The sequence below is a fragment of the Poromitra crassiceps genome (genome assembly GCF_964638095.1).
Source record: "Poromitra crassiceps genome assembly, chromosome: 20".
NCBI classification, from domain to species: Eukaryota; Metazoa; Chordata; class Actinopteri; order Beryciformes; family Melamphaidae; genus Poromitra; species Poromitra crassiceps.
Window position 1 is genome coordinate 29,592,147 of NC_139637.1, and position 21,677 is coordinate 29,613,823.

General features: G+C 43.9%; 1 protein-coding gene across 1 annotated transcript in view; it reads right to left on the bottom strand.

The window, feature by feature from the left end:
• LOC310794568 (DENN domain-containing protein 2D-like) overlaps positions 1–8,331 on the bottom strand; it is a 76,946-nt gene extending 68,615 nt beyond the window's left edge. Inside the window, exon 1 of the mRNA XM_083656543.1 lies at positions 8,166–8,331. Within this exon, the coding sequence (XP_083512669.1) occupies positions 8,166–8,204 (39 nt within the window). The 5' untranslated portion in view covers positions 8,205–8,331. The remainder of the gene's footprint in view (positions 1–8,165) is intronic.
• Between the last annotated feature and the right edge of the window lie 13,346 nt (positions 8,332–21,677).

Below are 21,677 nucleotides of genomic sequence, written 5' to 3' on the forward strand. Positions count from 1 at the left end.
CATTCACTATGTCAGTCGAGGACTGCTTGGAACAGCTTCCATGTTCATGCATACTGGTCATGATGATAGACAATGGTTCATTCCAGTATCCAAGATCTCAGAGAAATTGGGAATGGCTCTGTGGGAGAGTCTTCCAGCATGCCATGCATTAACGGGATGTGATACAACAAGCAGCCTGTTCAAAATAGGCAAAACATCTGCTTTCAACAAACTTGAGAAGCACATAAATTAGCTTCAGGGTCTGAGAACCTTTGGCTTGTCTGAGTCTTTCAGAGGCTTTGCCAGTTACAAGACAAATTATGCTCTTCATCTCTACGGCCGGAAAAAGAAGGCAAAGCAGTCTTGATGAGCTTCGTTGCATTCTAGCATCTCCCACAGACATGAGTGTCTCACATCTGCCTCCCACTGAAGATGCTTTTGAACAGCACGTCCTACAGGCAATGTACCAAACTGGTATCCGGTGCCAGAGTCACGTCTCCAAAGCCCTTCTATAGAATCCAGTCGGGAAAGGTTGGATACTCAAAGATGGCGGCTGTAGCTCAGGAGGTAGAGCGGGTCGTCCACTAATCGCTTTGGATAAAAGAGGTCGGTGGTTCGATTCCCGGCTCCTCCAGTCTGCGTGTCGAAGTGTCCTTGGGCAAGATACTGAACCCCAAATTGCTCCCGTTGGTGTGCCAGCACCCTGCGTGGTAGCCTGCCGCCATCGGTGTGTGAATGGGTGAATGTAACTACTGACTGTAAAGCGCTTTGGATAAAAGCGCTATATAAATGCAGGCCATTTACCATTTTTACCATGGCACATCACTGAAGCCTGTCCTGTTCAAAGAAGAGCCTGCACCAAAAGCAGTAAGAGATGTCACCCATCTCTACTGCAATGATAAGGACTGCAGTCAAGTCAAGTACAAAATGCCAGTGTTTGTCTGTGGGATTGCACTGCACAGAATATTGCTCCTGCGATTACATGGACCGTCCCAATGCCTCTGATTCCCATAAAGAACAATTGGGCCAATCATTGGACAGTTTGCCTCTACACTTATAGTTGTTGTTGAGTTGATGTTGAAATATTGCAGAAAATAAATAGATAAATGAAACTGATATCAAACAGATTGTCTGATTTCTCAAGACATGGCACACAAATCTAGAATATCCTATTGGATGAACTTTGCTGCTTTGGAGTCGAGAGATACTGTACTACCCAAGAGCCATTCGCTAATTGGAAATATGACGTACAAATAAAACTGGTGTATAAAAAGCATGGGATAAACCTCTTAGTCCCTGTTAAGATGCAAACTTTTTTTTACTTTTACTGCATTTTACAGTATTATTAGTAGGGGTGTCACGATATTTCGTCGCACGATATATCGCGATATCGAAACGTCACGATATGCGTATCAGGAAAAAAATGAAATCGTAAAAAAAAAAAAAAAAAAAAAAAAAAAAAAAATTGCTCCTGAATAATAATAGAACAAATTTAGCAGAATCAACACGCATGAGTGAGGGGGTAGACTACTACTGGCATGGCAAAACAGCTCAAGGGGTACATAAGATTACATAAGTTTAGGGACCATTGAGTATGAGTTATTTAAGAAATAGATTGTATACTTTATTTTTCTTTCACCATGCAACAAACATTTAGTTTGTGACAGTGTGACACATTCTATTGCAAGAGAAGCATTATCTTCCATGTTGTTTTCTAGTTATTATAATAACAATTTCCAAAAACAGCATTTGTTTTGTATTTTGTGTATTTCAAATGAAAGACTATTTTTCCAGTATTTTCCCAGGGCTCCCTTGAAAAGAGGTTTCGATTTCAACGGGACTCACATGGTTAAATAAATGATAAATAAATACATAAAAATGATTTACTTTTGTTAAAAAAAATATTGTTAAAATATCGTATCGTATCGTTATCGTGAACCCAATATCGTGTATCGTATCGTATCGTGAAATTAGTGTATCGTGACACCCCTAATTATTAGATTAGAAAGTGTTTCCCAGAAAAAAGTGATATTTCCGTCTATAATAAGGCCTTATTTTAAAGGCTTCTGATTCACAATAGAACCCTATTTTGACATTCTGGTTGTTTTGGAGGGTAGGGACATTAGCTGTAGACCATAGTCTGCAAATATTATGTACGGTAAATACAACCAGTAGGTAGAAAATGACATGGAATCAAGTTGATAATCTCTCTTTCAGGGAAGGAATTTTTGCACTGTGTTGAATCACTTCTTTGATTAATTGAATGACTTTTTCAGTCAAATTAAAAATTATGACCATCCATTTCATCCATGTCAAATGTATGAAAAAACCCTGGTAGAATAGTACATTAGGATTAGAATTGAGTATTTTTCAGAAAAATGAACTGTTTGATATTTCCGCCTATAATAAGGCCTTGTATAAAAGGCTGTTGATTCACCATAGTGGATGTAGGGACAATGGCTGCGTTTCCCAAAAGCTTCTTAGCCTAAGATGATCTTTCGTTACGAAGGCATGCGTTTCCCAAAAGCTTCTTAGCGCTAAGAAGCTTCTTTGACCCTTCTTAAGGCTCCCGTAAGAAGCCAACGAAGCCAACGCGTTTCCCGATTGCTTCTTAGCCTAAAATTATCTTTCGTTAAGAAGGCTGCGTTTCCCAAAAGCTTCTTCGCGCTAAGATGATCTTTCGTTGAGAAGGTTTTGTAAGAAGGGTCTGGGGCATTCTTAACACCTTCTTAATGACGAAACACTGGCAGATCCAGCCGCGTCAGGCAAAAGGAGATACTTGTGTCCACTGTTCCTCTTGTGTTTTTCCCTTTTTCCTTTCTTTCATGCACCCTTTAGTGTTTAAAATTGGGGAACACTTGAAAATCTCCCCTCTATGTATGGTTACTTGTGTTTTAAATGTTTTACCGTAGGCTATATTCCTCTAATCAGAATGGATTCCTTTTATAATAAGAATCTTGTGGATTTATATAGCACTTTTCACAGAACCCAAGGTCGCTTAAATTCTGTAGTGTTTCTCGCAATTTTGTTGTATGCTGTGTATATAAAGCAATTTGAAATGCAGTCTATGTCTGAAATAAATAATGTTTAATAGAAGAAGTTCTTGTTTAACATGACCACGATTAGGTTATTCTGCAACAGTGTTTCTCAACCACTGGGTCGTGGCCCACTGGTGGGCTCAGAGTGCCATCTAGTGGGCCGCAGAGGACCTCTCACATCAAGATGGTGGACAGCTCAAGTTAAGATGCTTCTTAAGAGCCTTCTTTAGCGATGTGTTAAGAAGGCTGTTAAGAAGGTGTTTGGGAAACACTTCTTTGGAGCCTTCTTAACTCCTTAAGAAGCTTCCTAACTCCTTAAGAAGCTTCTTTCTTCTTATTGACTAATGTCAATAAGGCCTACAAAGCCCAGTCAGCCCCGCACTTAGGCCTGTCTGACCACCTCTCGCTATATCTATTCCCCCTATATAAACCCAGAATTAAGACTAATGAATCCATAACCAAGTCTGTCAGAATCTGGCCTGAGGACACTGTCCCGCGGCTACAGGATTGTTTTCAATCGACAATATGGGACTTATTTGCAAACCAATCATCACAGCTCGACCCCAAAATTGCACTGGAGGAATACACCTCCACAGTCATGGATTATATTAACTTCTGTGTGGACAATGTTACCAGCTGGAAAACAATCCACATATTTCCTAACCAAAAACCGTGGATGACATCTGATGTACGTTCACTACTCAAAGCTCGGGATGCTGCTTATAAAACAGGGGATGCAGCTACATACAGCAGAGCCAGGTCTGCACTAAGGAGAGGCATCAAATCTGCTAAACTTAAATACAAACAACGTATTGAAAGTCATTTCAACAGCTCAACCAACCCCCGTCAAGTATGGAAGGGAATCAGGGTAATCACAGACTATAAAGCGTCATCTCCCTCTGCAACCAGCTGTGCCACTCTAGCCGAGGAACTTAACCACTTCTACGCCCGGTTCGACAGGGAAAACGAACACCAAGTGGTACAGCCCCTCCCCGCCACTGTCAACAATACTGCACCCAGCCTCAGCCTCCACGATGTCAGACTCTGTCTCCGGAACATCAACCCCAGGAAAGCAGCCGGTCCAGATGGTGTGGCAGGCCGCGTCCTCAAAGACTGCGCTAACGAACTTGCAGAGGTATTCACTGACATCTTTAACCTCTCCCTGTCCACATCATCTGTCCCGCCATGCTTAAAATCATCAACAATTATCCCAGTGCCAAAACGGTCAGCCGCCACATGCCTGAACGACTACAGGCCTGTGGCCCTCACCCCCCTCCCTGCCAAATGTCTGGAGAGACTCGTCACAAAACACATCAAGGCCATCATGCCAGCCTCCTGTGACCAACACCAGTTCGCCTACAGGGAGAACCGATCGACTGACGACGCCATAGCCATCATTCTTCACACTGCCCTAGAACATCTGGACCACAAGAACTCTTACGTAAGACTGCTTTTCATCGACTACAGCTCGGCTTTCAACACAATCCGGCCCAGCAAGCTCATCTCCATACTCCAGGCCCTGGGGCTCAGCACCTCGCTCTGCAACTGGGTTCTGGACTTCTTATCCAACCGCTCACAGTCTGTCAAACTCGGCAAGCACTCATCTTCCATTCTGTTTCTAAACACCGGCGCTCCCCAGGGCTGCGTGCTCAGCCCCTTCTTCTACAACGCATACACACACAACTGCTCCCCCTTCCACCCTTCCAATCTCATCATCAAATTCGCCGACGACACTACAGTGCTGGGCCTCATTTCTAACAACGATGAGTCTGCCTACAGAAATGAGGTTCAGAGGCTGGAGGAATGGTGCCGCGGCCTCAACCTGGAGCTCAACACCAAAAAGACCAAGGAAGTGATTATAGACTTTCGCAAGTCAAGCCACCACAACCACTCCCCCCTGTTCATCAACGGGGAGGCAGTGGAGATCGTCACGTCTTTTAAATTCCTTGGTCTGACCATCACAAAGGAGCTGTCTTGGAGCGCCAACACAACCGCCATGATTGGCAAAGCACAGCAACGCCTCTTCTACTTAAGGAAACTTAAGCGTGAAAACCTCCCACAGAGGCTCCTAGTGAACTTCTATCGATGTGCCGTCGAGAGCGTGCTGACATACTGTCTGTCAGTGTGGTTCTCCAGCTGCTCCAAAGCAGACCAGCACGCTCTGCAGCGTGTCATCAAAACAGCGGGCAAAATCATTGGGACCTCGCTCCCGGACATCCACTCCCTCTACTCCTCTCGCTGCCTGCGCCGCGCCCTCAGCATCATCAAGGACTCATCTCACCCGGCTCATCATCTGTTCGTCCTCCTGCCCTCAGGTAGGAGATACAGGTCCATCCGCTCTAAAACCTCCAGGATGCTTAACAGCTTTTTCCCACAAGCTGTCAGCCTGCTAAACACTACCCCTCGAAACACAACACAGCCCCCACCCCCCCCCCCCCCCCCGAACAATGAACTCTGACCAACTCTGACTGTTTGCTCACGAACACTCATTGCTCACGAACACTGTACAACATTCTGGACTCACTGTTTACATGCACTTCTGAACAGTCACTAACTCTGATGCCTTTATAGAATAATGTATTTATTTATTGTATGTATTTATTATTTGGGCCGATGCACTTTACCTGGTGTTGCACTGTACGTCTCAGGGAGATGCTTGTCTATATCTCGTTGTTGGAGCAATTTAACAATGACAATAAATATACTTGAACTTGAACTTTGTTGGGAAACGCAGCCAATACCTGTTGACCATCTGTGCAAGTAGGATGTAAAAACAACCAGTAGGCCGTAAATGACATCAGGCCCGGCTCCAGACCCAAATTACGATTTTGTACATTTTAAAGTAATATTCGTCAACCTGGTGCATTTGAGAGCAAAATGAAGAGGCTAAATCTATGAAGAACTACACGCATCTCTAATGTGTTGTGGCTTTACAAATAATTAGGCCTAAACAATTAATATTAAGTGTATTTACACATTCTGCACAAATTGCATTCATTGTGACAAATTTACAATAGTTAATATCCAGCCAGAATCATTGCAAATGGATGTTCAAAGTAACAGTTAGCAATAGCATTCAGTTAATCAATGCCTAGTCTCGCTGGCCAGCCTCCTCTCCCTTCCGTCCGAGGAGTCTGGCGCCGCAGGTCTCCATAACTGGGATAAACCCTCCCCTGCTCTACTCTGCTCTCCCATTGGAGGCGTCGGTTTCAGTGGCAGCCGGATTTCCGCTCCCCGCTTAAGAAGCTCTGTCATTGGCTCCGACCATGTCAATCAGAGTGGCTTCCGCTCCCTCCTCCCTGTGTGTTGCTGTAAATAGTCCCCTACCGCCTCAGGGAAAACAACAACGCTAACTAGCTAGCAAGCTAACGGCAGAAACCTACACGCTAGCTCGTTGCTACACGCTGAAAACGGCAAGTTGGATTGTTTGAAACTATTTTCCAAGGGCACTGCCGCTAAGCGCCACCCATTGCAATCCCACTATGGAGACCTGCGGTGCAAGACTCCTCGGACGGAAGGGAGAGGAGGCTGGCCAGCGAGACTAATCAATGCCTAATGACAGCCAGATTCCGTTTTAAACTTTAAAAGAGAAAAACATTTTTAGCAATTTTTTTTTTTTTTTTTTGAATGGGGGGGCCAGTTTGGGGAATGTGGGGGGGGCGGCCAGGTCAGCCCCCCCCCACAACGCCGGGCCTGAATGACATGGGATTAACTTGGAACTCACTCTTTCAGGATAGGCGGTTTTCGCACTTTTTTCGGCTATGTGGTGAAGCACTTTATTGATGATTTTAATGACTTTTGCAGTAAAAGTACATTTGGTCACCATCCATTTCATGAAGGGGACATGTCAAAGTTACGAAAAAACAAGGTCACGATACCCCGGGTATAGGGGTACCTCAAAATTTGTGGGGTTCGGTTCCTGCACTCTCTATGGACAAGTCACCTATGTGAAGACGTCGAGTGGGAGGATAGTTCAGAACAGAAGCCCATGAGATACAGAGTTGACTACTAAATGTATAAAGTAAAAGAAAAAGAAAAAAGCAGGGGAGTTGACAGTTATGTAAAAAAAAAAAAAAATCTGGTTTGGTGGTTAGAATCAAAGCAAGAGTACAAAAGAAAGTGTTACATTTTATTTTCCCTGACTGTGAGGGAATGTGATGTATACTGTTGTATACCTTTTTTTTTTTCTAAGAAGGGGATGTCATGATAATGTAACACTCCGCAGAACAATGGTATCACTCCGCCACCTGTAGGCTATAAGAATGTCAGTGTTTGGTCGATGCTCTCAGATGTAATTAAACCCTGGTTGACATGCACCTCGTCTCGTGTCTGATTAATACAGAGATAACATAGCAGGTACATTTGCTGTTCACTATTGCAGTACATTGTGGGTGTTTTATAGCAGACTATATCCTACAAGGGATCAGCCGAGCAGCATTTTGGTAAACAAACTGCGTCACTGCATGGAAACGTCAATGGGGCCCCAGCCTTGAGTCTCTCACTCTAGCCCCGACTGTGCTGTTTACATTTTAAAAGCTGTGACAGTTCACACAACTTTAACTAAACATGCATATATTATACATCAAACTCTTGAGCTACTTCTGCTCTCACTCAGAATGTCAAAATATAAGCGATGTCATGTAGGCCTATAGTGTTTAAGATATTAACGTTTGTTTGGCACAACTCATACTAGTTAACTGCCGCGCGGTTCCGGGTGTTTTGGGGTGTCGTGACATCACGCTGATTCCTCGTATAGTGAATCAAATTGACAGTTGAGAATTCGAACACCAGTATAAAATGGCCAACACACTATATAGTCCACTATTTCTGTAATAGGGAACGCTTTAGAACAGGGCTACTGTATCTGTAAGCAGTATGGTGGTTAGCTCTCACCACAGGAAAGGAAAGTGAAGTTGTGTGATTGATCGTCGTGTCCTTACCAGCTCCCTATCTTTACACTTCAACTATACTTCTTCATATGAAAATATTACATTTGAACAAGAGAGAATATTTGCCAATCTAAATTTAAATTCAGTCTGTTTGAGACTGGCAATACATGGCCACAGTCGATCCTACAGTAGTCAAACCAGTGGTACAACGTTGAAACGACAACACAAAGATCATGGTTCATGGAAATAACACACTCACCAAGTGTTGTGATGTCTCGTCCATTTGTCTGAGTGCCATATTATTATATATTATTATATATATATATTATCCAGTAGCTCTACTCACACACACACGCGCACATCACTGCTACTGTGAGCATGACTTTGTAAAAGAAATTCACATTAAAACTCAACCTGGAAGCCTCTTTTCTCGTTTCCTCTGTCACTGTCTGTTGCGTGTGTGTGTGTGTGTGTGTGTGTGTGTGTGTGTGTGTGTGTGTGTGTGTGTGTGCGCATGGGTGTGTGTGTGTGTGTGTGTGTGTGTGTGTGCGTGTGCATGTGTGTGTGTGCGTGTGTGTGTGTGTGTGTGTGTGTGTGTGTGTGTGTGTGTGTGTGTGTGTGTGCGTCTAGCAGTGTTATCAGTAACAGCAATAAGGCTGCAAGTGCGCATGTATGAGGAAGTGTGCAGTTGACGGACTTCAGCCTCAAACCCACAACGACAGCTTCCTCTTGCAATGTAAAACCAAGAGCAGTTAAAAAGGCTTAATTACAGTGCACGTGTCTCCTCTGAGGTTTGGATAAAATGGCAACTTTCACTGGTACCTGTCACCGCCACGTAAAACCACGTAAGAGCCAGACGTAAAAGTGCGTAAGAGCCAGACCTAAAGCCACGTAACAGTCTGGGCCTGGCCCGCCTGGTATCGATGTCACTTTCGTGAGGCCAGTGATGTCACATGTACACATTTTTCTCTCAGAATTCTGACATTAATCTCAGAATTCTGACTTTATTTTCAAAATTCTCTCTTTATTCTCACAATCCTGACTTAAACTCAGAACAAAAAAAAGAAGGGGCCCTAATCCTCTTCGGTAGTTTTAAATTGTGTGTGGTGTTATAAAAAAGAAGAGAGAAAAAGAATCAGGAGACCCATTACAAGCATAGAGAGGAGGACACTTGTTTGTGTCAGGGAGTGTTTGTTTTTTACATCTCACAAAAAATCCTTTGTGTCGCTTTTGGAAAGTATACTCTGAAATCCTTATTGTCGTTACACAGCCTAGCAATTTTATGTTATCCAATGTAGGTTGTAGGCTTTTGTAATAATACTTTGCGTAATCATGCTCTCTACATTGCGTAATGTAGACTGTAGAGATCATGCAGTATTCACCATTGAGACTGACTGTTGTGCTGTGTGGATCCTTTTTGGGTATAGGGGTTTTCCTGGGTTGGCTATATGAGGAAGTGAATGGCAGTGGTTGGTTGTTTGGTGTGTCACGAATAAACGGCTTGTGAGTTGGCGTGACCGCACAGCAGTGAGGCATCCAACTCCTGTTCCTTCTGCAACTCCACATTGTTCACCCTCACGCTCCTTTACCATAGACTGAGACAGCGTTTGAGAGCATGCAGCAGAGTGTAGCAGAGAGCAGGCAGCAGAGTGAGACAGAGAGCAGGCAGCAGAGTGAGACAGAGAGCAGGCAGCAGAGTGAGACAGAGAGCAGGCAGCAGAGAGCAGGCAGCAGAGTGTAGCAGAGAGCAGGCAGCAGAGTGAGACAGAGAGCAGGCAGCAGAGAGCAGGCAGCAGAGTGAGACAGAGAGCAGGCAGCAGAGTGTAGCAGAGAGCAGGCAGCAGAGTGAGACAGAGAGCAGGCAGCAGAGTGAGACACAGAGCAGGCAGCAGAGAGCAGGCAGCAGAGTGCAGCAGAGAGCAGGCAGCAGAGTGAGACACAGAGCAGGCAGCAGAGAGCAGGCAGCAGAGTGTAGCAGAGAGCAGGCAGCATAGAGCATTCAGCAGAGTGCAGCAGAGAGCAGGCAGCAGAGTGTAGCAGAGAGCGGGCAGCAGAGAGCATTCAGCAGAGTGCAGCAGAGAGCAGGCAGCAGAGTGCAGCAGAGAGCATGCAGCAGAGTGCAGCAGAGAGCAGGCAGCAGAGTGTAGCAGAGAGCATGCAGCAGAGTGCAGCAGAGAGCAGGCAGCAGAGTGTAGCAGAGAGCATGCAGCAGAGTGCAGCAGAGTGTAGCAGAGAGCATGCAGCAGAGTGCAGCAGAGAGCAGGCAGCAGAGTGCAGCAGAGAGCATGCAGCAGAGTGCAGCAGAGAGCATGCAGCAGAGTGCAGCAGAGAGCAGCAGAGAGCATGCAGCAGAGTGCAGCAGAGTGCAGCAGAGTGCAGCAGAGAGCATGCAGCAGAGTGTAGCAGAGAGCATGCAGCAGAGTGCAGCAGAGAGCAGGCAGCAGAGTGCAGCAGAGAGCAGGCAGCAGAGAGCAGACAGCAGAGTGCAGCAGAGAGCAGGCAGCAGAGTGCAGCAGAGTGTAGCAGAGAGCAGGCAGAAGAGTGCAGCAGAGAGCAGGCAGCAGAGAGCAGGCAGCAGAGTGCAGCAGAGAGCAGGCAGCAGAGTGCAGCAGAGAGCAGGCATGGAGCAGCAGAGAGGAGGCAGCAGAGTGCAGCAGAGTGTAGCAGAGGGTTGTTCCTAACACCACAGAGTTCTGTACCCTATACTACAAAGCTATCTTAACAGACCCGCGATCTGTCACTTTGATCTGGTTTGACTGAACAGGATCAAAGCTATCTAGTTTAACGATACTACGACGCTGGTTTTCTACTCGATAACTGAAGCTGGGTTTATCTGGGATCTGCCTGTGCACGCGCACGTTTTTCGCTCGTGCACAGGCGCGCGTCCACGCGAAGGAGGTGCGGTAGCCAATCACATTATGAACAGCTGAGTTGATCCACGCCCACACGCATTTCCACACCCATTTCCTCGTTCAATGAAAGCGCAGTGGGATCAGAGTTTTAGCGGATATTTAATGTAGCCTATGGCAGAATGAAAATCCGTGTTGGATATAGTCTGCTGAAGGACTGCTAAAGCTGCCGCTTGTATTCACATCAGTCATTTGATTTACTTTTGGCTCATTTCCACCGCAGGTAGTAGCGCGATCCCGCTCCGCTCGACTCGATAAATTGTCTCATCCCACCGGTTTAAACTGTCCCAGCCCGGGTTGTATTGTGGTCGAGTCGTGCTATTTTTCGTACCTGCTTCGTCGAGGTTCTATTCTGTCAACCCGGGTTCATACGGTGACGTGAAAACATTGTAGACGACTGATTGGCCAGGCAGAATCGTGTTTACTCTATCTACTGACTGTCAATGCGCTGCATACCAGTTTAGTGGGCTTACATTCTCTTCTGTTATGTTATTACCATCAGTCTTTGTGTTGCTGCCTTCGCCTCTGGTGAAATAAAGTCGTGGCGGTGCTTTCAATTGTTTTCAGAGTGAAAAAAGTCCGCTGCTCAGCAAGCTCCTGTCGTTAGTTGAGCTGCAGCGCTCCGCTAGGCCGCAGCGGGTGTTTGGTGAAGCCGCGGTCTTGCCTGGTGAGAGGCCGCGGGGTACAGGGCAGGCTTCACTCTGTTGCGCCTCTTCCGTCCGCACGCAGCGCATGCCTGAGTTTGACTAACTACAAAGTGATATCCATTCTCCTGGCCGATTGTCAGATTTGCCCATGTACACTGTAGGTCATTTAGAGGCACCAGTATTTCAGTTTAAAAGTTCTGTGGATGGATTTAATTGTAACGTTATGTTATAGCCTACTATGCGGGGGCGGGGGTGGGTGGGGGCAGATGATCTGCGGTGGAAGCAAAACGTCCATCGAGCCGAAACGATTAGAGCCGAGTGGGGACGAGCTGTGCAGGGCTGTTAAATGTGGTGGAATTGAGCCATAAGATCAGCGATTTCTGTCTCCTACAGCAGCTTTGTGCGAGTGTAAATGTAAATGTGTAATCTCAGTCTATAAATTTCCACAATCTGTAAGCCTATTTAGACCATAGATTTAGAAACGCATGCTCAATGAATAATGATCTCTATCACTCATTATGTGTGTGGTTGCACTGATCGAATAATTCATATAGGCCTATAAAATAATGATAGGCACCCTAATATAAAAGAGAAAACTGCTGAACTGAATTGAGACGATGCGGGCATAGTTTTCATTGATAAAAACTAGCCTATTTTTGCTCATATATTGTCATACAGCCTACAGGACACAGTTCCAGCTGAAACATGCAAGAGTAGCCTGCATATTTAGTATTGGGGCTATCCCATATTTATCCCATATCTATATTATATGTATAGGCTTTTCTGGCATGTAGGAGAATATCACCCTCACTCCATTTGAGGCTCCGTGTATGATATGCGCTGCGTGATTAATGATCATATTTCTCCACGCATCGTTCAGCTGTTAAGACATAAAGTGGTAAGTAGGCTTAATTTAATTACCGGTATGTAGCCTACAGAGCCACGAATGTTTTTCTTGTTCTATTCTCAGTTGACTGCAATCTATTTTTCATATGGCGATCTTATATGAATGGTGAGTGACTCCAGAGAGACGATTATATGGGTCTGTCATGGATTTTGATCTTATCCTCTGAAGCTAACCTGGTCGGGACCAGGTTAGCTTTGCAGCGTGAGTTGCCATGGTGATTGAAAGTTAACTTGCTTTGTAGTACGGCTAAACCAGGTTCAAACTCAAACTTACTCGGATAAGGCATTAATCTAGCTACGTAGTACAGGCCCCTGGTCTGCAGCCTGCCAGCGGGCCACACTTCGGTACAGCGCCAGGGTCTTGGCACTGTCCCTGCGGCACCTTGTATTTGTGATTATTGATTGTTTTGCCCTGTGTTTAAATTTAACAGTGTGTTCATTCTCACATGCTCACACTTATCAGGAGAGCAAAGCCAATCAAATCAGCATGTCCTCTCCGATACGCCTCTACAGGAAGAGATAATATGAAGCAAATAATCTTCAGTGTACAGCAGGTTACCAGGACCAGCCTGATACTGTATTGTACATGCAGTTTTTGACACTACTTTCCTTAGTCAAGGATAGAGATTACTGCCAAATACAAAGAGTACACACATATCACTTAAAAAATGTGCAAAATGTTGTTGGTTTTGTTTATTTGTTTGTTTTGTTTTGTTTGTTTGTTTATGTTTTTGTCTCAGTTTGTTTGTCCCTGTGTGTCGGATAAAAAAAAAAGAGGGAGAAAAGATAATTGTCCATTCTAAGCTGCATATCATTGTTGTTCTTGTAAAAAAATGAAAATATGATGTCTTGACTGTACCAATGCGGACTGTACTCTGAGTGCCCTGCAATAAAAACATACATACATTTGTTTTGTAAAATGATGTAGAAGCTATAGAAGTTCTAAAAGTAATTCACATTAATAGATACATAATTAAAACATAATAGGAGAAAACATGAAAATGACACGAGCATGTCATACAGGTATCTCTTCAGAAGGATTTGTTTCTGAGTCTTTCTGTCCTTTCAGATGAGATAATAAAGAATGGCTCAGTGCGTCACTGTGGGAGATATGGCCTTTAAAATGTAATGAGGGTATTTATTTGATCATAGCGCCATCATCTGGCCCATAAGGGGAACCGTTTTTGGAGTGATAAGCCACCACCAATATCTATCATTTTGCCAAAAAATGTCAACATCATCTCAATGAAAATTGTGAAAGTGGAGAGATAAGAATAAGAATAGAGAACCGCAGGAATGAGTCTTGACTTGAAGTATACTTCCGGGTTCATCAGGGGAAAAGTGAATGGGGTTTTAAAATGGGGATTTCACTTAAATGCATAAAATAAGGTCTGTGGTTAACAAAAGTTTATGGGAACGAACATTTTGTTTCAGCAGGATATTCTTCACAAACATTAATACTTTTGTGACTTTTGGAAAGTAAATGCATTTTTTTAAATCACGATTTTTAGAAAATGCTTCAAAAGGCATAAACGTTTGAAGATTATAGGTATTTCGAGATGGCACGAGAGGTATTTCGCATGGCATGGGATGATTATCTGCACAACTGCAAAAATGCATTCAGGGTAGCGAAAAATATGTAGGTATTCAAAACTGATAGCTAACAATAAGAACGATCCCAGATTTCTATTTGACACCATCGGCAATCTCACCAAAGCCGCTCCTGCCGCCCCTCCCTCCTCCCTCAGTGCCGTCGACTTTCTTAATAAACTATTTTCAATAATGAAGGCTACCTCAACCAATGCCTGATCCATGTTAACCATCCCATTCATTGATATTCACACCCCTTCATTCCTTGTCCAATCACAGCCTCCCACGCTTCCCCACTCTGGTCTGCTGGCCAATCACTTAACCAGAGTAGCTCATCCGATCCCATGTATCTTACTGTGTTGTGTAACTCACCCCGTAACTCACCCAGTTGCTGATCTTCGCTGAAGCAGTTGTTTCACCACACCTCCTCCCCTGAACACCACCAATGCCATGACTCATGTAGAATTCCCTATGAGGGAATTCTCTATCCTATAAATCACTGACGTCCTCACGTCTCAGGAGGAGCGTCATCATATCATGGAGTCATACGCCAAATCTAATGTGTTTATTCTATCATTAAAGTTTATTGTAGCTTCTTTCTACTCTCTCATTATTGAAACTTTTTCAAGGACACAGAAGAGTCGATCAGAAAAGAGGTCAAGAGCATGGCCGCACTTCTTTCTACGACTGTTCCTCAATCCCCGTTTCACACGTCGTCCACTCCTCAAGCCAGCACCACTCCTCAAGCCAGCAGCACCCCGATGAAGTTTAACGTTCATTACCTGGGACACCCTAAACTGGTTGCTAGTTCTAAGTCCAGAACATGTCTCTTAGACCTGATTCCTACCAACCTGTTTAAACAGTTGCTCCCAATACTAGGTCTTCCACTCCTCCACATAATAAACGAGTCCCTCAACACAGGCACTGTCCCTTCAATTTTCAAAACACCCATAGTTAAACCACTGCTCAAGAAACCAAACCTAGACCCACACATTCTAGCTAACTACAGGCCGATTTCTAACCTCCAAACTGCTGGAAAGAGTTGTCTCCAGTCAGCTCACAACTCATCTCTCAAAAAATTATGTTTTTGACCATTTTCAGTCTGGATGTAGACCTCACCACTGCACAGAAACGACACTGGCCAAAGTTATAAACAATCTATTAATAGCCATGGACTCAGATCAGACCTCTGTTTTGTTGCTCCTTGACCTGATACGGTCGACGCTATGCCATCCTCCTCGATCACCTAGAAAATCTCGTCGGCATCAGGGAACTAGCTCTTGACTGGTTTTGTTCTTACTTATCTGACAGATCACAGCGTATCTTACTATAAGAATGAGAAGTGTCTGTGTGTGTGTGTGTGTGTGTGTGTGTGCGTGTGTGTGTGTGAGTGAGCAGAATTTTGGCCGGCCACAGCTATGCCGTTTTACGTGCAATCGGGCTGAAATAATATTCAATAATGTCTATTCCAGTGTCAAATATGGTATCCCACAAGGCTCACTTCTTGGTCAGATTTTCTTCTATGTACAGTATCCATGATATCCCTAGGGATATATTATCTTCAGAAAGTTTTGCATAAACTTCCATTGTTATGCCGACAACACGCAAATCGACATCCCTATTACAGCCAATGACTCCTCCAACCTTCTCAATCTTGAAAACTTTAACTGAGGTCAAAACCTGGATGTGCAGAATTTTCTTGCTCCTTAATTCCAATAAAACAGAGATGCAGCTAGTTGGCCCAGCAAAACACACGATGGCTGTTTAATTTCCCAAAAACCGACAGCCAGGAATCTAGGATTAGTTCTTGATCGTAGTCGTAGTTCTAGATCCCTCCTTATCGTTTGTTCAACACATTAAAAACATCACCAAATCTGCTTTTTTCCATCTATGCAACATAGCTAGGATCCGCCCGATTCTATCACTGGCGGATGCTGAAACTCTGGTACATGCATTTTATTACATCAAGAATAGACTACTGTAATTCACTCTTCTCCGGTCTGCCACTAATTATAACGCTCTTAAATTAGTCGAGAATGCAGCAGCTCGAGTCCTAACCAGAACAAGGAAATTCGACCACATTAGATCAACGCTTATATGCCTGCATTGACAGATTTGAAGCCTCCTGACCTACAAGGCCTTGAATGGACTTGCACCATCTTACATATCCGATTGAATCACCCTTACATTCCAGGGCGGTCTTTACGCTCCAAAGATGCTCGTTACCTGACAGTCACCAGGTTCAAGAAAGAAACAGTCGGGGCAGAGTATTCGCACATCGTGCCCCCCGTCTCTGGAATGCTCTTTCCCTGACTGTTAGAGAGGCCGACTCGGTAGACTTGTTTTAATCCAAGCTTAAAACCCACCTCTTCTCATTGCACTATGGCTCCTCCTAGTTTCGCTGATCGATAACATACTGTATATAACATACTGTCATTTATGTACAACTCCTCATTACTACTGTTGTGGTTATCACTAGTCATTCCATTTCCTTTTACTTTCACCACAAGTACATCCATATGGGTTTAAAATGTTGCTGATGATTTTACTCTGTGAATATTCATGTTGCCCATTGTTGTCTATGTGGATATATCTGTGCAATTGTTTGTGTGATTATGTGTTTGTGTGTGCATAGTGCATACATACATTTCAAATTGCTTTTTTGTGTACAGAGTCCCCTTGGGGTGATGTTGCACTATAAATAAATAAAAATGAACTGAACTGAAGCTATTTAAAATGTAACAAAGTACATTACTTCAAACAACATTTTCTTAAAGGACGGCTTTACCGTGGGGAATATGAATATATATTAAATCTCACGCCCTAAGGTTTTCGAATCCGTTGAAATTTTTGAAATTGGAGGTTCACTGCCAGAGATATCAAGCATCTCTCACATATTTTTTGGGCCAGCCGACGCGTTTCGCGTCATCTGGCCCAAGTCCACCTTGCGGAAGTCGAGGACCTATGAACTACCAGTGTGCGAACTATACTGTGGCTTTCGGGGGAGCCACTACAGCCGGCGTCCGAAGGGCGGCGGCGGAAATTTGAGGCAATTTGAAGGCCAATTTAGGGGTATAACTCATTTTAAATCAGCACGCTCAAAGACACGGATACAGCTCGTGTTCCACTTTTCTCTCCAAGAGAGAAAAGCGCGCTGCGCACACAGAGAGGGAGGGAGGATGAGAGAGCACAGAAAGGCGAAACGGGCGCACTGCTCTCCATATACACTGCATCCACAAGAACATGATATCTCTGCCCAACACTTTTATCCACTCCATAATGCACATGTCCCACTCACTGTGAAGTTCCTGACGCATTCCATCTCACAAACAGTCCTCCATATGCGGGAGGACTCGGAGGTAGGCTATTCCAGCTTCACGTCGTCACTTTTTCCACATCTGCGTTTGAAGTAGAAGCGACTTGTTGCTGTTCAACTGACGGCTGCTTCCATTTCTTCGTGAATGTAAAGTGTGTCAAACTGCCTTGTTTTCTTTTTGACATCTTGCTGTTGTTTTAAATCTGACCTGACCGCGTGAGTGACGTTTGATTTGCACCTGCGCCGCCACGCTTCGATGTGGTGATGATAAAAATAACATGCATGTCGGTATAGGGGCTTACAGTGAATTTGACAGTGATTGAGCACACTCTGAATCATACGATTAAAATAGCTTAATTTTACGCATTATTCACTATGAAGGTACAGAAAAAGAAATAGAAAATACATGGGGTAATATATATTAGTCAATAATTTAGAGACCCCCCCAAATTTCACAAGTCATGCTTTCAGGGGGTCTACTATTTCTTTAAGGGGAGCCAAAGCCCCCCCAGCTCCCCCGTAGTTCGCACCCTGTGAACTACAATTGTTGTGAGCCATGGTCCCGCCTCTAGAGGTCCTCCACGCCCCTTCAGAGGTCTTAAGCAAAACCAAAAGGCAGCCATCTTTTTCCACCACCTAGCCTGCTGTAGCTAGGTTAGCTTTCCATAGCTCCTTGCAAAGAGACGATTTTCTCGGGAATGGAAGCACGGACAGACACGTGACTGGCGGCATTGGAAAGCTCATCAAATTTTACATCTAGTAGTAGGTGCGTTGAAGTAACGAAATTAACGCTGAGCAATGTACCCGTTTTTACACATTTTTACATAAAATAGTTACAACATCAGATGCGCGTAACTCCTACGAAAATGCCTTAAAATGCATGAATTTTTTTTATGAAGACATCTCCCGACATATATACTTCGGTTTAAATTTGGTGCAATTTGGAGGCAATTTTATTTTCAATTTTTTCTTCTTCTCTATATGTTTTATTGTCGAAGCCTTCTTCTTCTTCTTCTTTGAGTTTTATGGCGGTTGGCAAACATATATGTGCATTACCGCCACCTACTGGAGTTTGATATCAGCCAAATGCCTGAGGGGTGGGCATGGAAACGAAGGCCACGCGAGCCCAGTGCATTGTGGGAAATGTAGGATTTCGAGTCCCCGCACCCGCACCTCCCCCCCACCACCCCAACCCCCCCACACAGAGTGGATTTCTGTTGATATCTCAGGCTGTAAACAACCAATTTCAAAAATTTCAACGGATTTGAAAACCTTAGGGGCGTGAGATTTAATATATATTCATATTCCCCACGGAAAAGCCGTCCTTTAAGTAAAAGTAAAGTTACTGATTTTAAAAACTACTCAAAAAAAGTTACTTTCCACCTCTGCTCAAGTCCAAGTCAAGTCTCAAGTCTTTGAGGACAAATCTCAAGTCACTGTTTGAGTGACTTAAGTGCGACTCAAGTCTTAGGCCTTCAAGGCACTGTTCCTATCAAGCACACATGACTACATTTGTAGATTAGTAACACATAACACATATTCCTTGTGCTGAAAGAAAATGTTTTCATTTATTAAGGTCAGCAATAGTTATTATATTTCGTTGTTCTGAATCTACAGCATCTGTCTGTGTGACCATCATTCTATCAGTTTCCCACGCTATAGCTGTTGAAATCTATCTTTTGAAATAATGCTTTTAAATGCTAACATCATATAAGGTGTCAGTTAATTTATGAATCTCTATTATTATCAATACTCATCTGTTCAAATCAGACAAAAATGCCTTCTTTAGAAGACCACTCACAAGGATTTGGGGTCACTTGTGAAATGGCTTCTGCACAGTGGCTGAACAAGCTCATACACTCAAGAGCAAAACACCAAATTCACTCCAAAAAGTAACATGACAATACCAATTTGATATGTTTTCCTGCATTTCAATTTCAAAATAAAAGAGCAAGTGGGCTCATGGGTATACATGGGTCAGTACTTCCTCTAGTTGTATGTGTTTTCCTCTACTGCATGCTTCTGTGTGAGTGCTTCACATTCACACGAGGAATCATTTATTTGGTCTCTAATTCGATCTTTGTGTTGGTTTAGGGTCCTTGACGGGCACACCCGTGTGTGTGTGTGTGTGTGTGTGTGTGTGTGTGTGTGTGTGTGTTTAGGCTCCTTGACGTGACAAGTTAGTGAACACTGAGCTCGACTGTTTGACTTGTGTTGCTTGTTTTATGAGGGCTGCCGGTTGAGTATTAGGCTGTAGAATAGTTAGATTGTTTGCTTTGCTCAAATCTGCTTGTGTCGACTCTTTCTTATCTTTCTTTCTTTCTTTCTTTCTTTCTTTCTTTCTTTCTTTCTTTCTTTCTTTCTTCTCCCTCTCTTGCCATGCTTGTTTTATACAAGTTGTTCAGTTCCTGCTTAATGATTGTGTTTAGGGTCTAGACTAGACTAGACTAGACTTTTGAGGCCCATTTGAGACTTGCCTGTGAATTAGGGCTACATCATGTAAGCTATATTAAGTTAACATGGCAGGCCTTATAGCATCCCTGGCCAGGTGACCTGGCCTTCAACCTTTTTTATTGTGGCATGCAAGTTGCCCACGTGTTGCCATGCTGATGTTGTCTCAATGTATCATCAGTGATTTATGAAATCACGTATGATGTCACTGATGTCATAAAAATCCAACCCAGGACCTTCTAGCAGGGAGGCGACAGTGCTACCACTGCGCGACTGTGCCCTGAGCTGCTCAGTCACCTACAAGCAGGTCCTGACCTCTCGAGACCTGCACCCGGATGGTGGAGGTGCAGATGTAGGGACAAACCAGGTGAAAGGATCTTCCTGCCAAGAATTCCTCACCATGACAGAAATGATGAGCTTCCCTTCACCTTTGTCAGGCGGCAGTTCCCGGTCAGATTGGCTTTCTCAGTTACCATCAACAAAGGCCAAGCGCAAGAGAATGACCAAGTTGGCATCTACCTATCTCAGCCAGTGTTTGCTCATGGCCAGATCTATAGGCTACAGCCTTCTCCAAGGGGAAAGCAAGCCAGCAGCATGAAAGTACTTATTGAAGGTGATGAGGAGGGAATAACAGGGCAGGTGCAGAGGCAATAACAGACATCATCTATAAAGAGCTCCTGTAATCCTGTACTCACAAACATTTCCGTAACTGTGCCCATGATGCAGCATCTCCAGAGTCTCCACCCGAAATTGAGCGTGCACAGTTCCATTTAATTTACAACCCGGTCTCTTCAATTGAAAAGACTGGTTGTTAATTTAACAGACTAATTATTTTAGAAGCGGAATGCTGACTGTTCAATATGTGCGTGCCACACATACAGTATATCACCAAACCTTTTCTCACTGGAGACAGCACATCAAATAAGCATAAAGTATTCCCACATCACAGATTTGATGAGCTCGTCAAAATGTGTGCAAAAGGTGACCAAGGTCATGTAGCCTATATATGCTTTTGGCCCTCAGAAGCAGAGTTCACCCACGGCCACGGCAATCCACTGCAAGTGGAGCAGAAAGGTTTTGGGAGTGAAGCAGGCTATCTGCTGTGACGCACGCAGTCTCTCCCCTGCCTTCAGTCTTATCTGGCCTCCAGGCAGCTGCTACTGTGCTGCTCTTATCAAAAGGCCATGAGAAGGGATGTTTCAGGGAGATGGAGTCTGGTTTGGACTGGCTTGTAGGAGCAACTGGATCTCTTTGTAGTTTTACTTTTGGACTTTTGTTTGAAATCAGTGATTTTTTTAACTTACATACATAATAATAATGTATGTAACTTAACCCTAACCCTAACTTATTACATAATAAAAATAATTAAAACTAAAATAAAGTTTATTTATATAAACTTTAAAATACAACAAAATCTCAAGGTACTTCACAGAGTAAAGCTTAATTTATACTTATTATAAAGTGTCGCTCAGCACATGGTCGCAGACGAAAAAGAAAGTGGGGTTGCATTTATACTTCAGAGGACGTTCGCCTCGGTTCAACGGTCACGTGACACTCGAACGCTATAAGCAGACAGCCAAGAGAAGAGAGGGAATGGAATGCACAGTGAAACCACCTCGGAAGCAAGATGTAACGTACTTGGCTGCAGCTGCATATAAACAGCACACAACCACACAACTCACCTCCTCTCTCTCTCTGGGAAATTGGTCACTATGTTCTTTGTGTTTTTCAAGAAGTCATACATCAAGGACAGGCTGATAAAAAATAGCGGGGGGCACGTTCATTCATTTAAAAAAAAACTAGCGGGTGGACCCCAACCAAAACAAGGAAGTCAAGCGCGTGCCGTCTATATAGCCAATCAGACTTGCGCGATACTATGACGTAGTCAGCGTCACTAGACATTTCACCAGGTAGCAGACACTGCTCGCCGACACTTGAAAGTGTCGACTCAA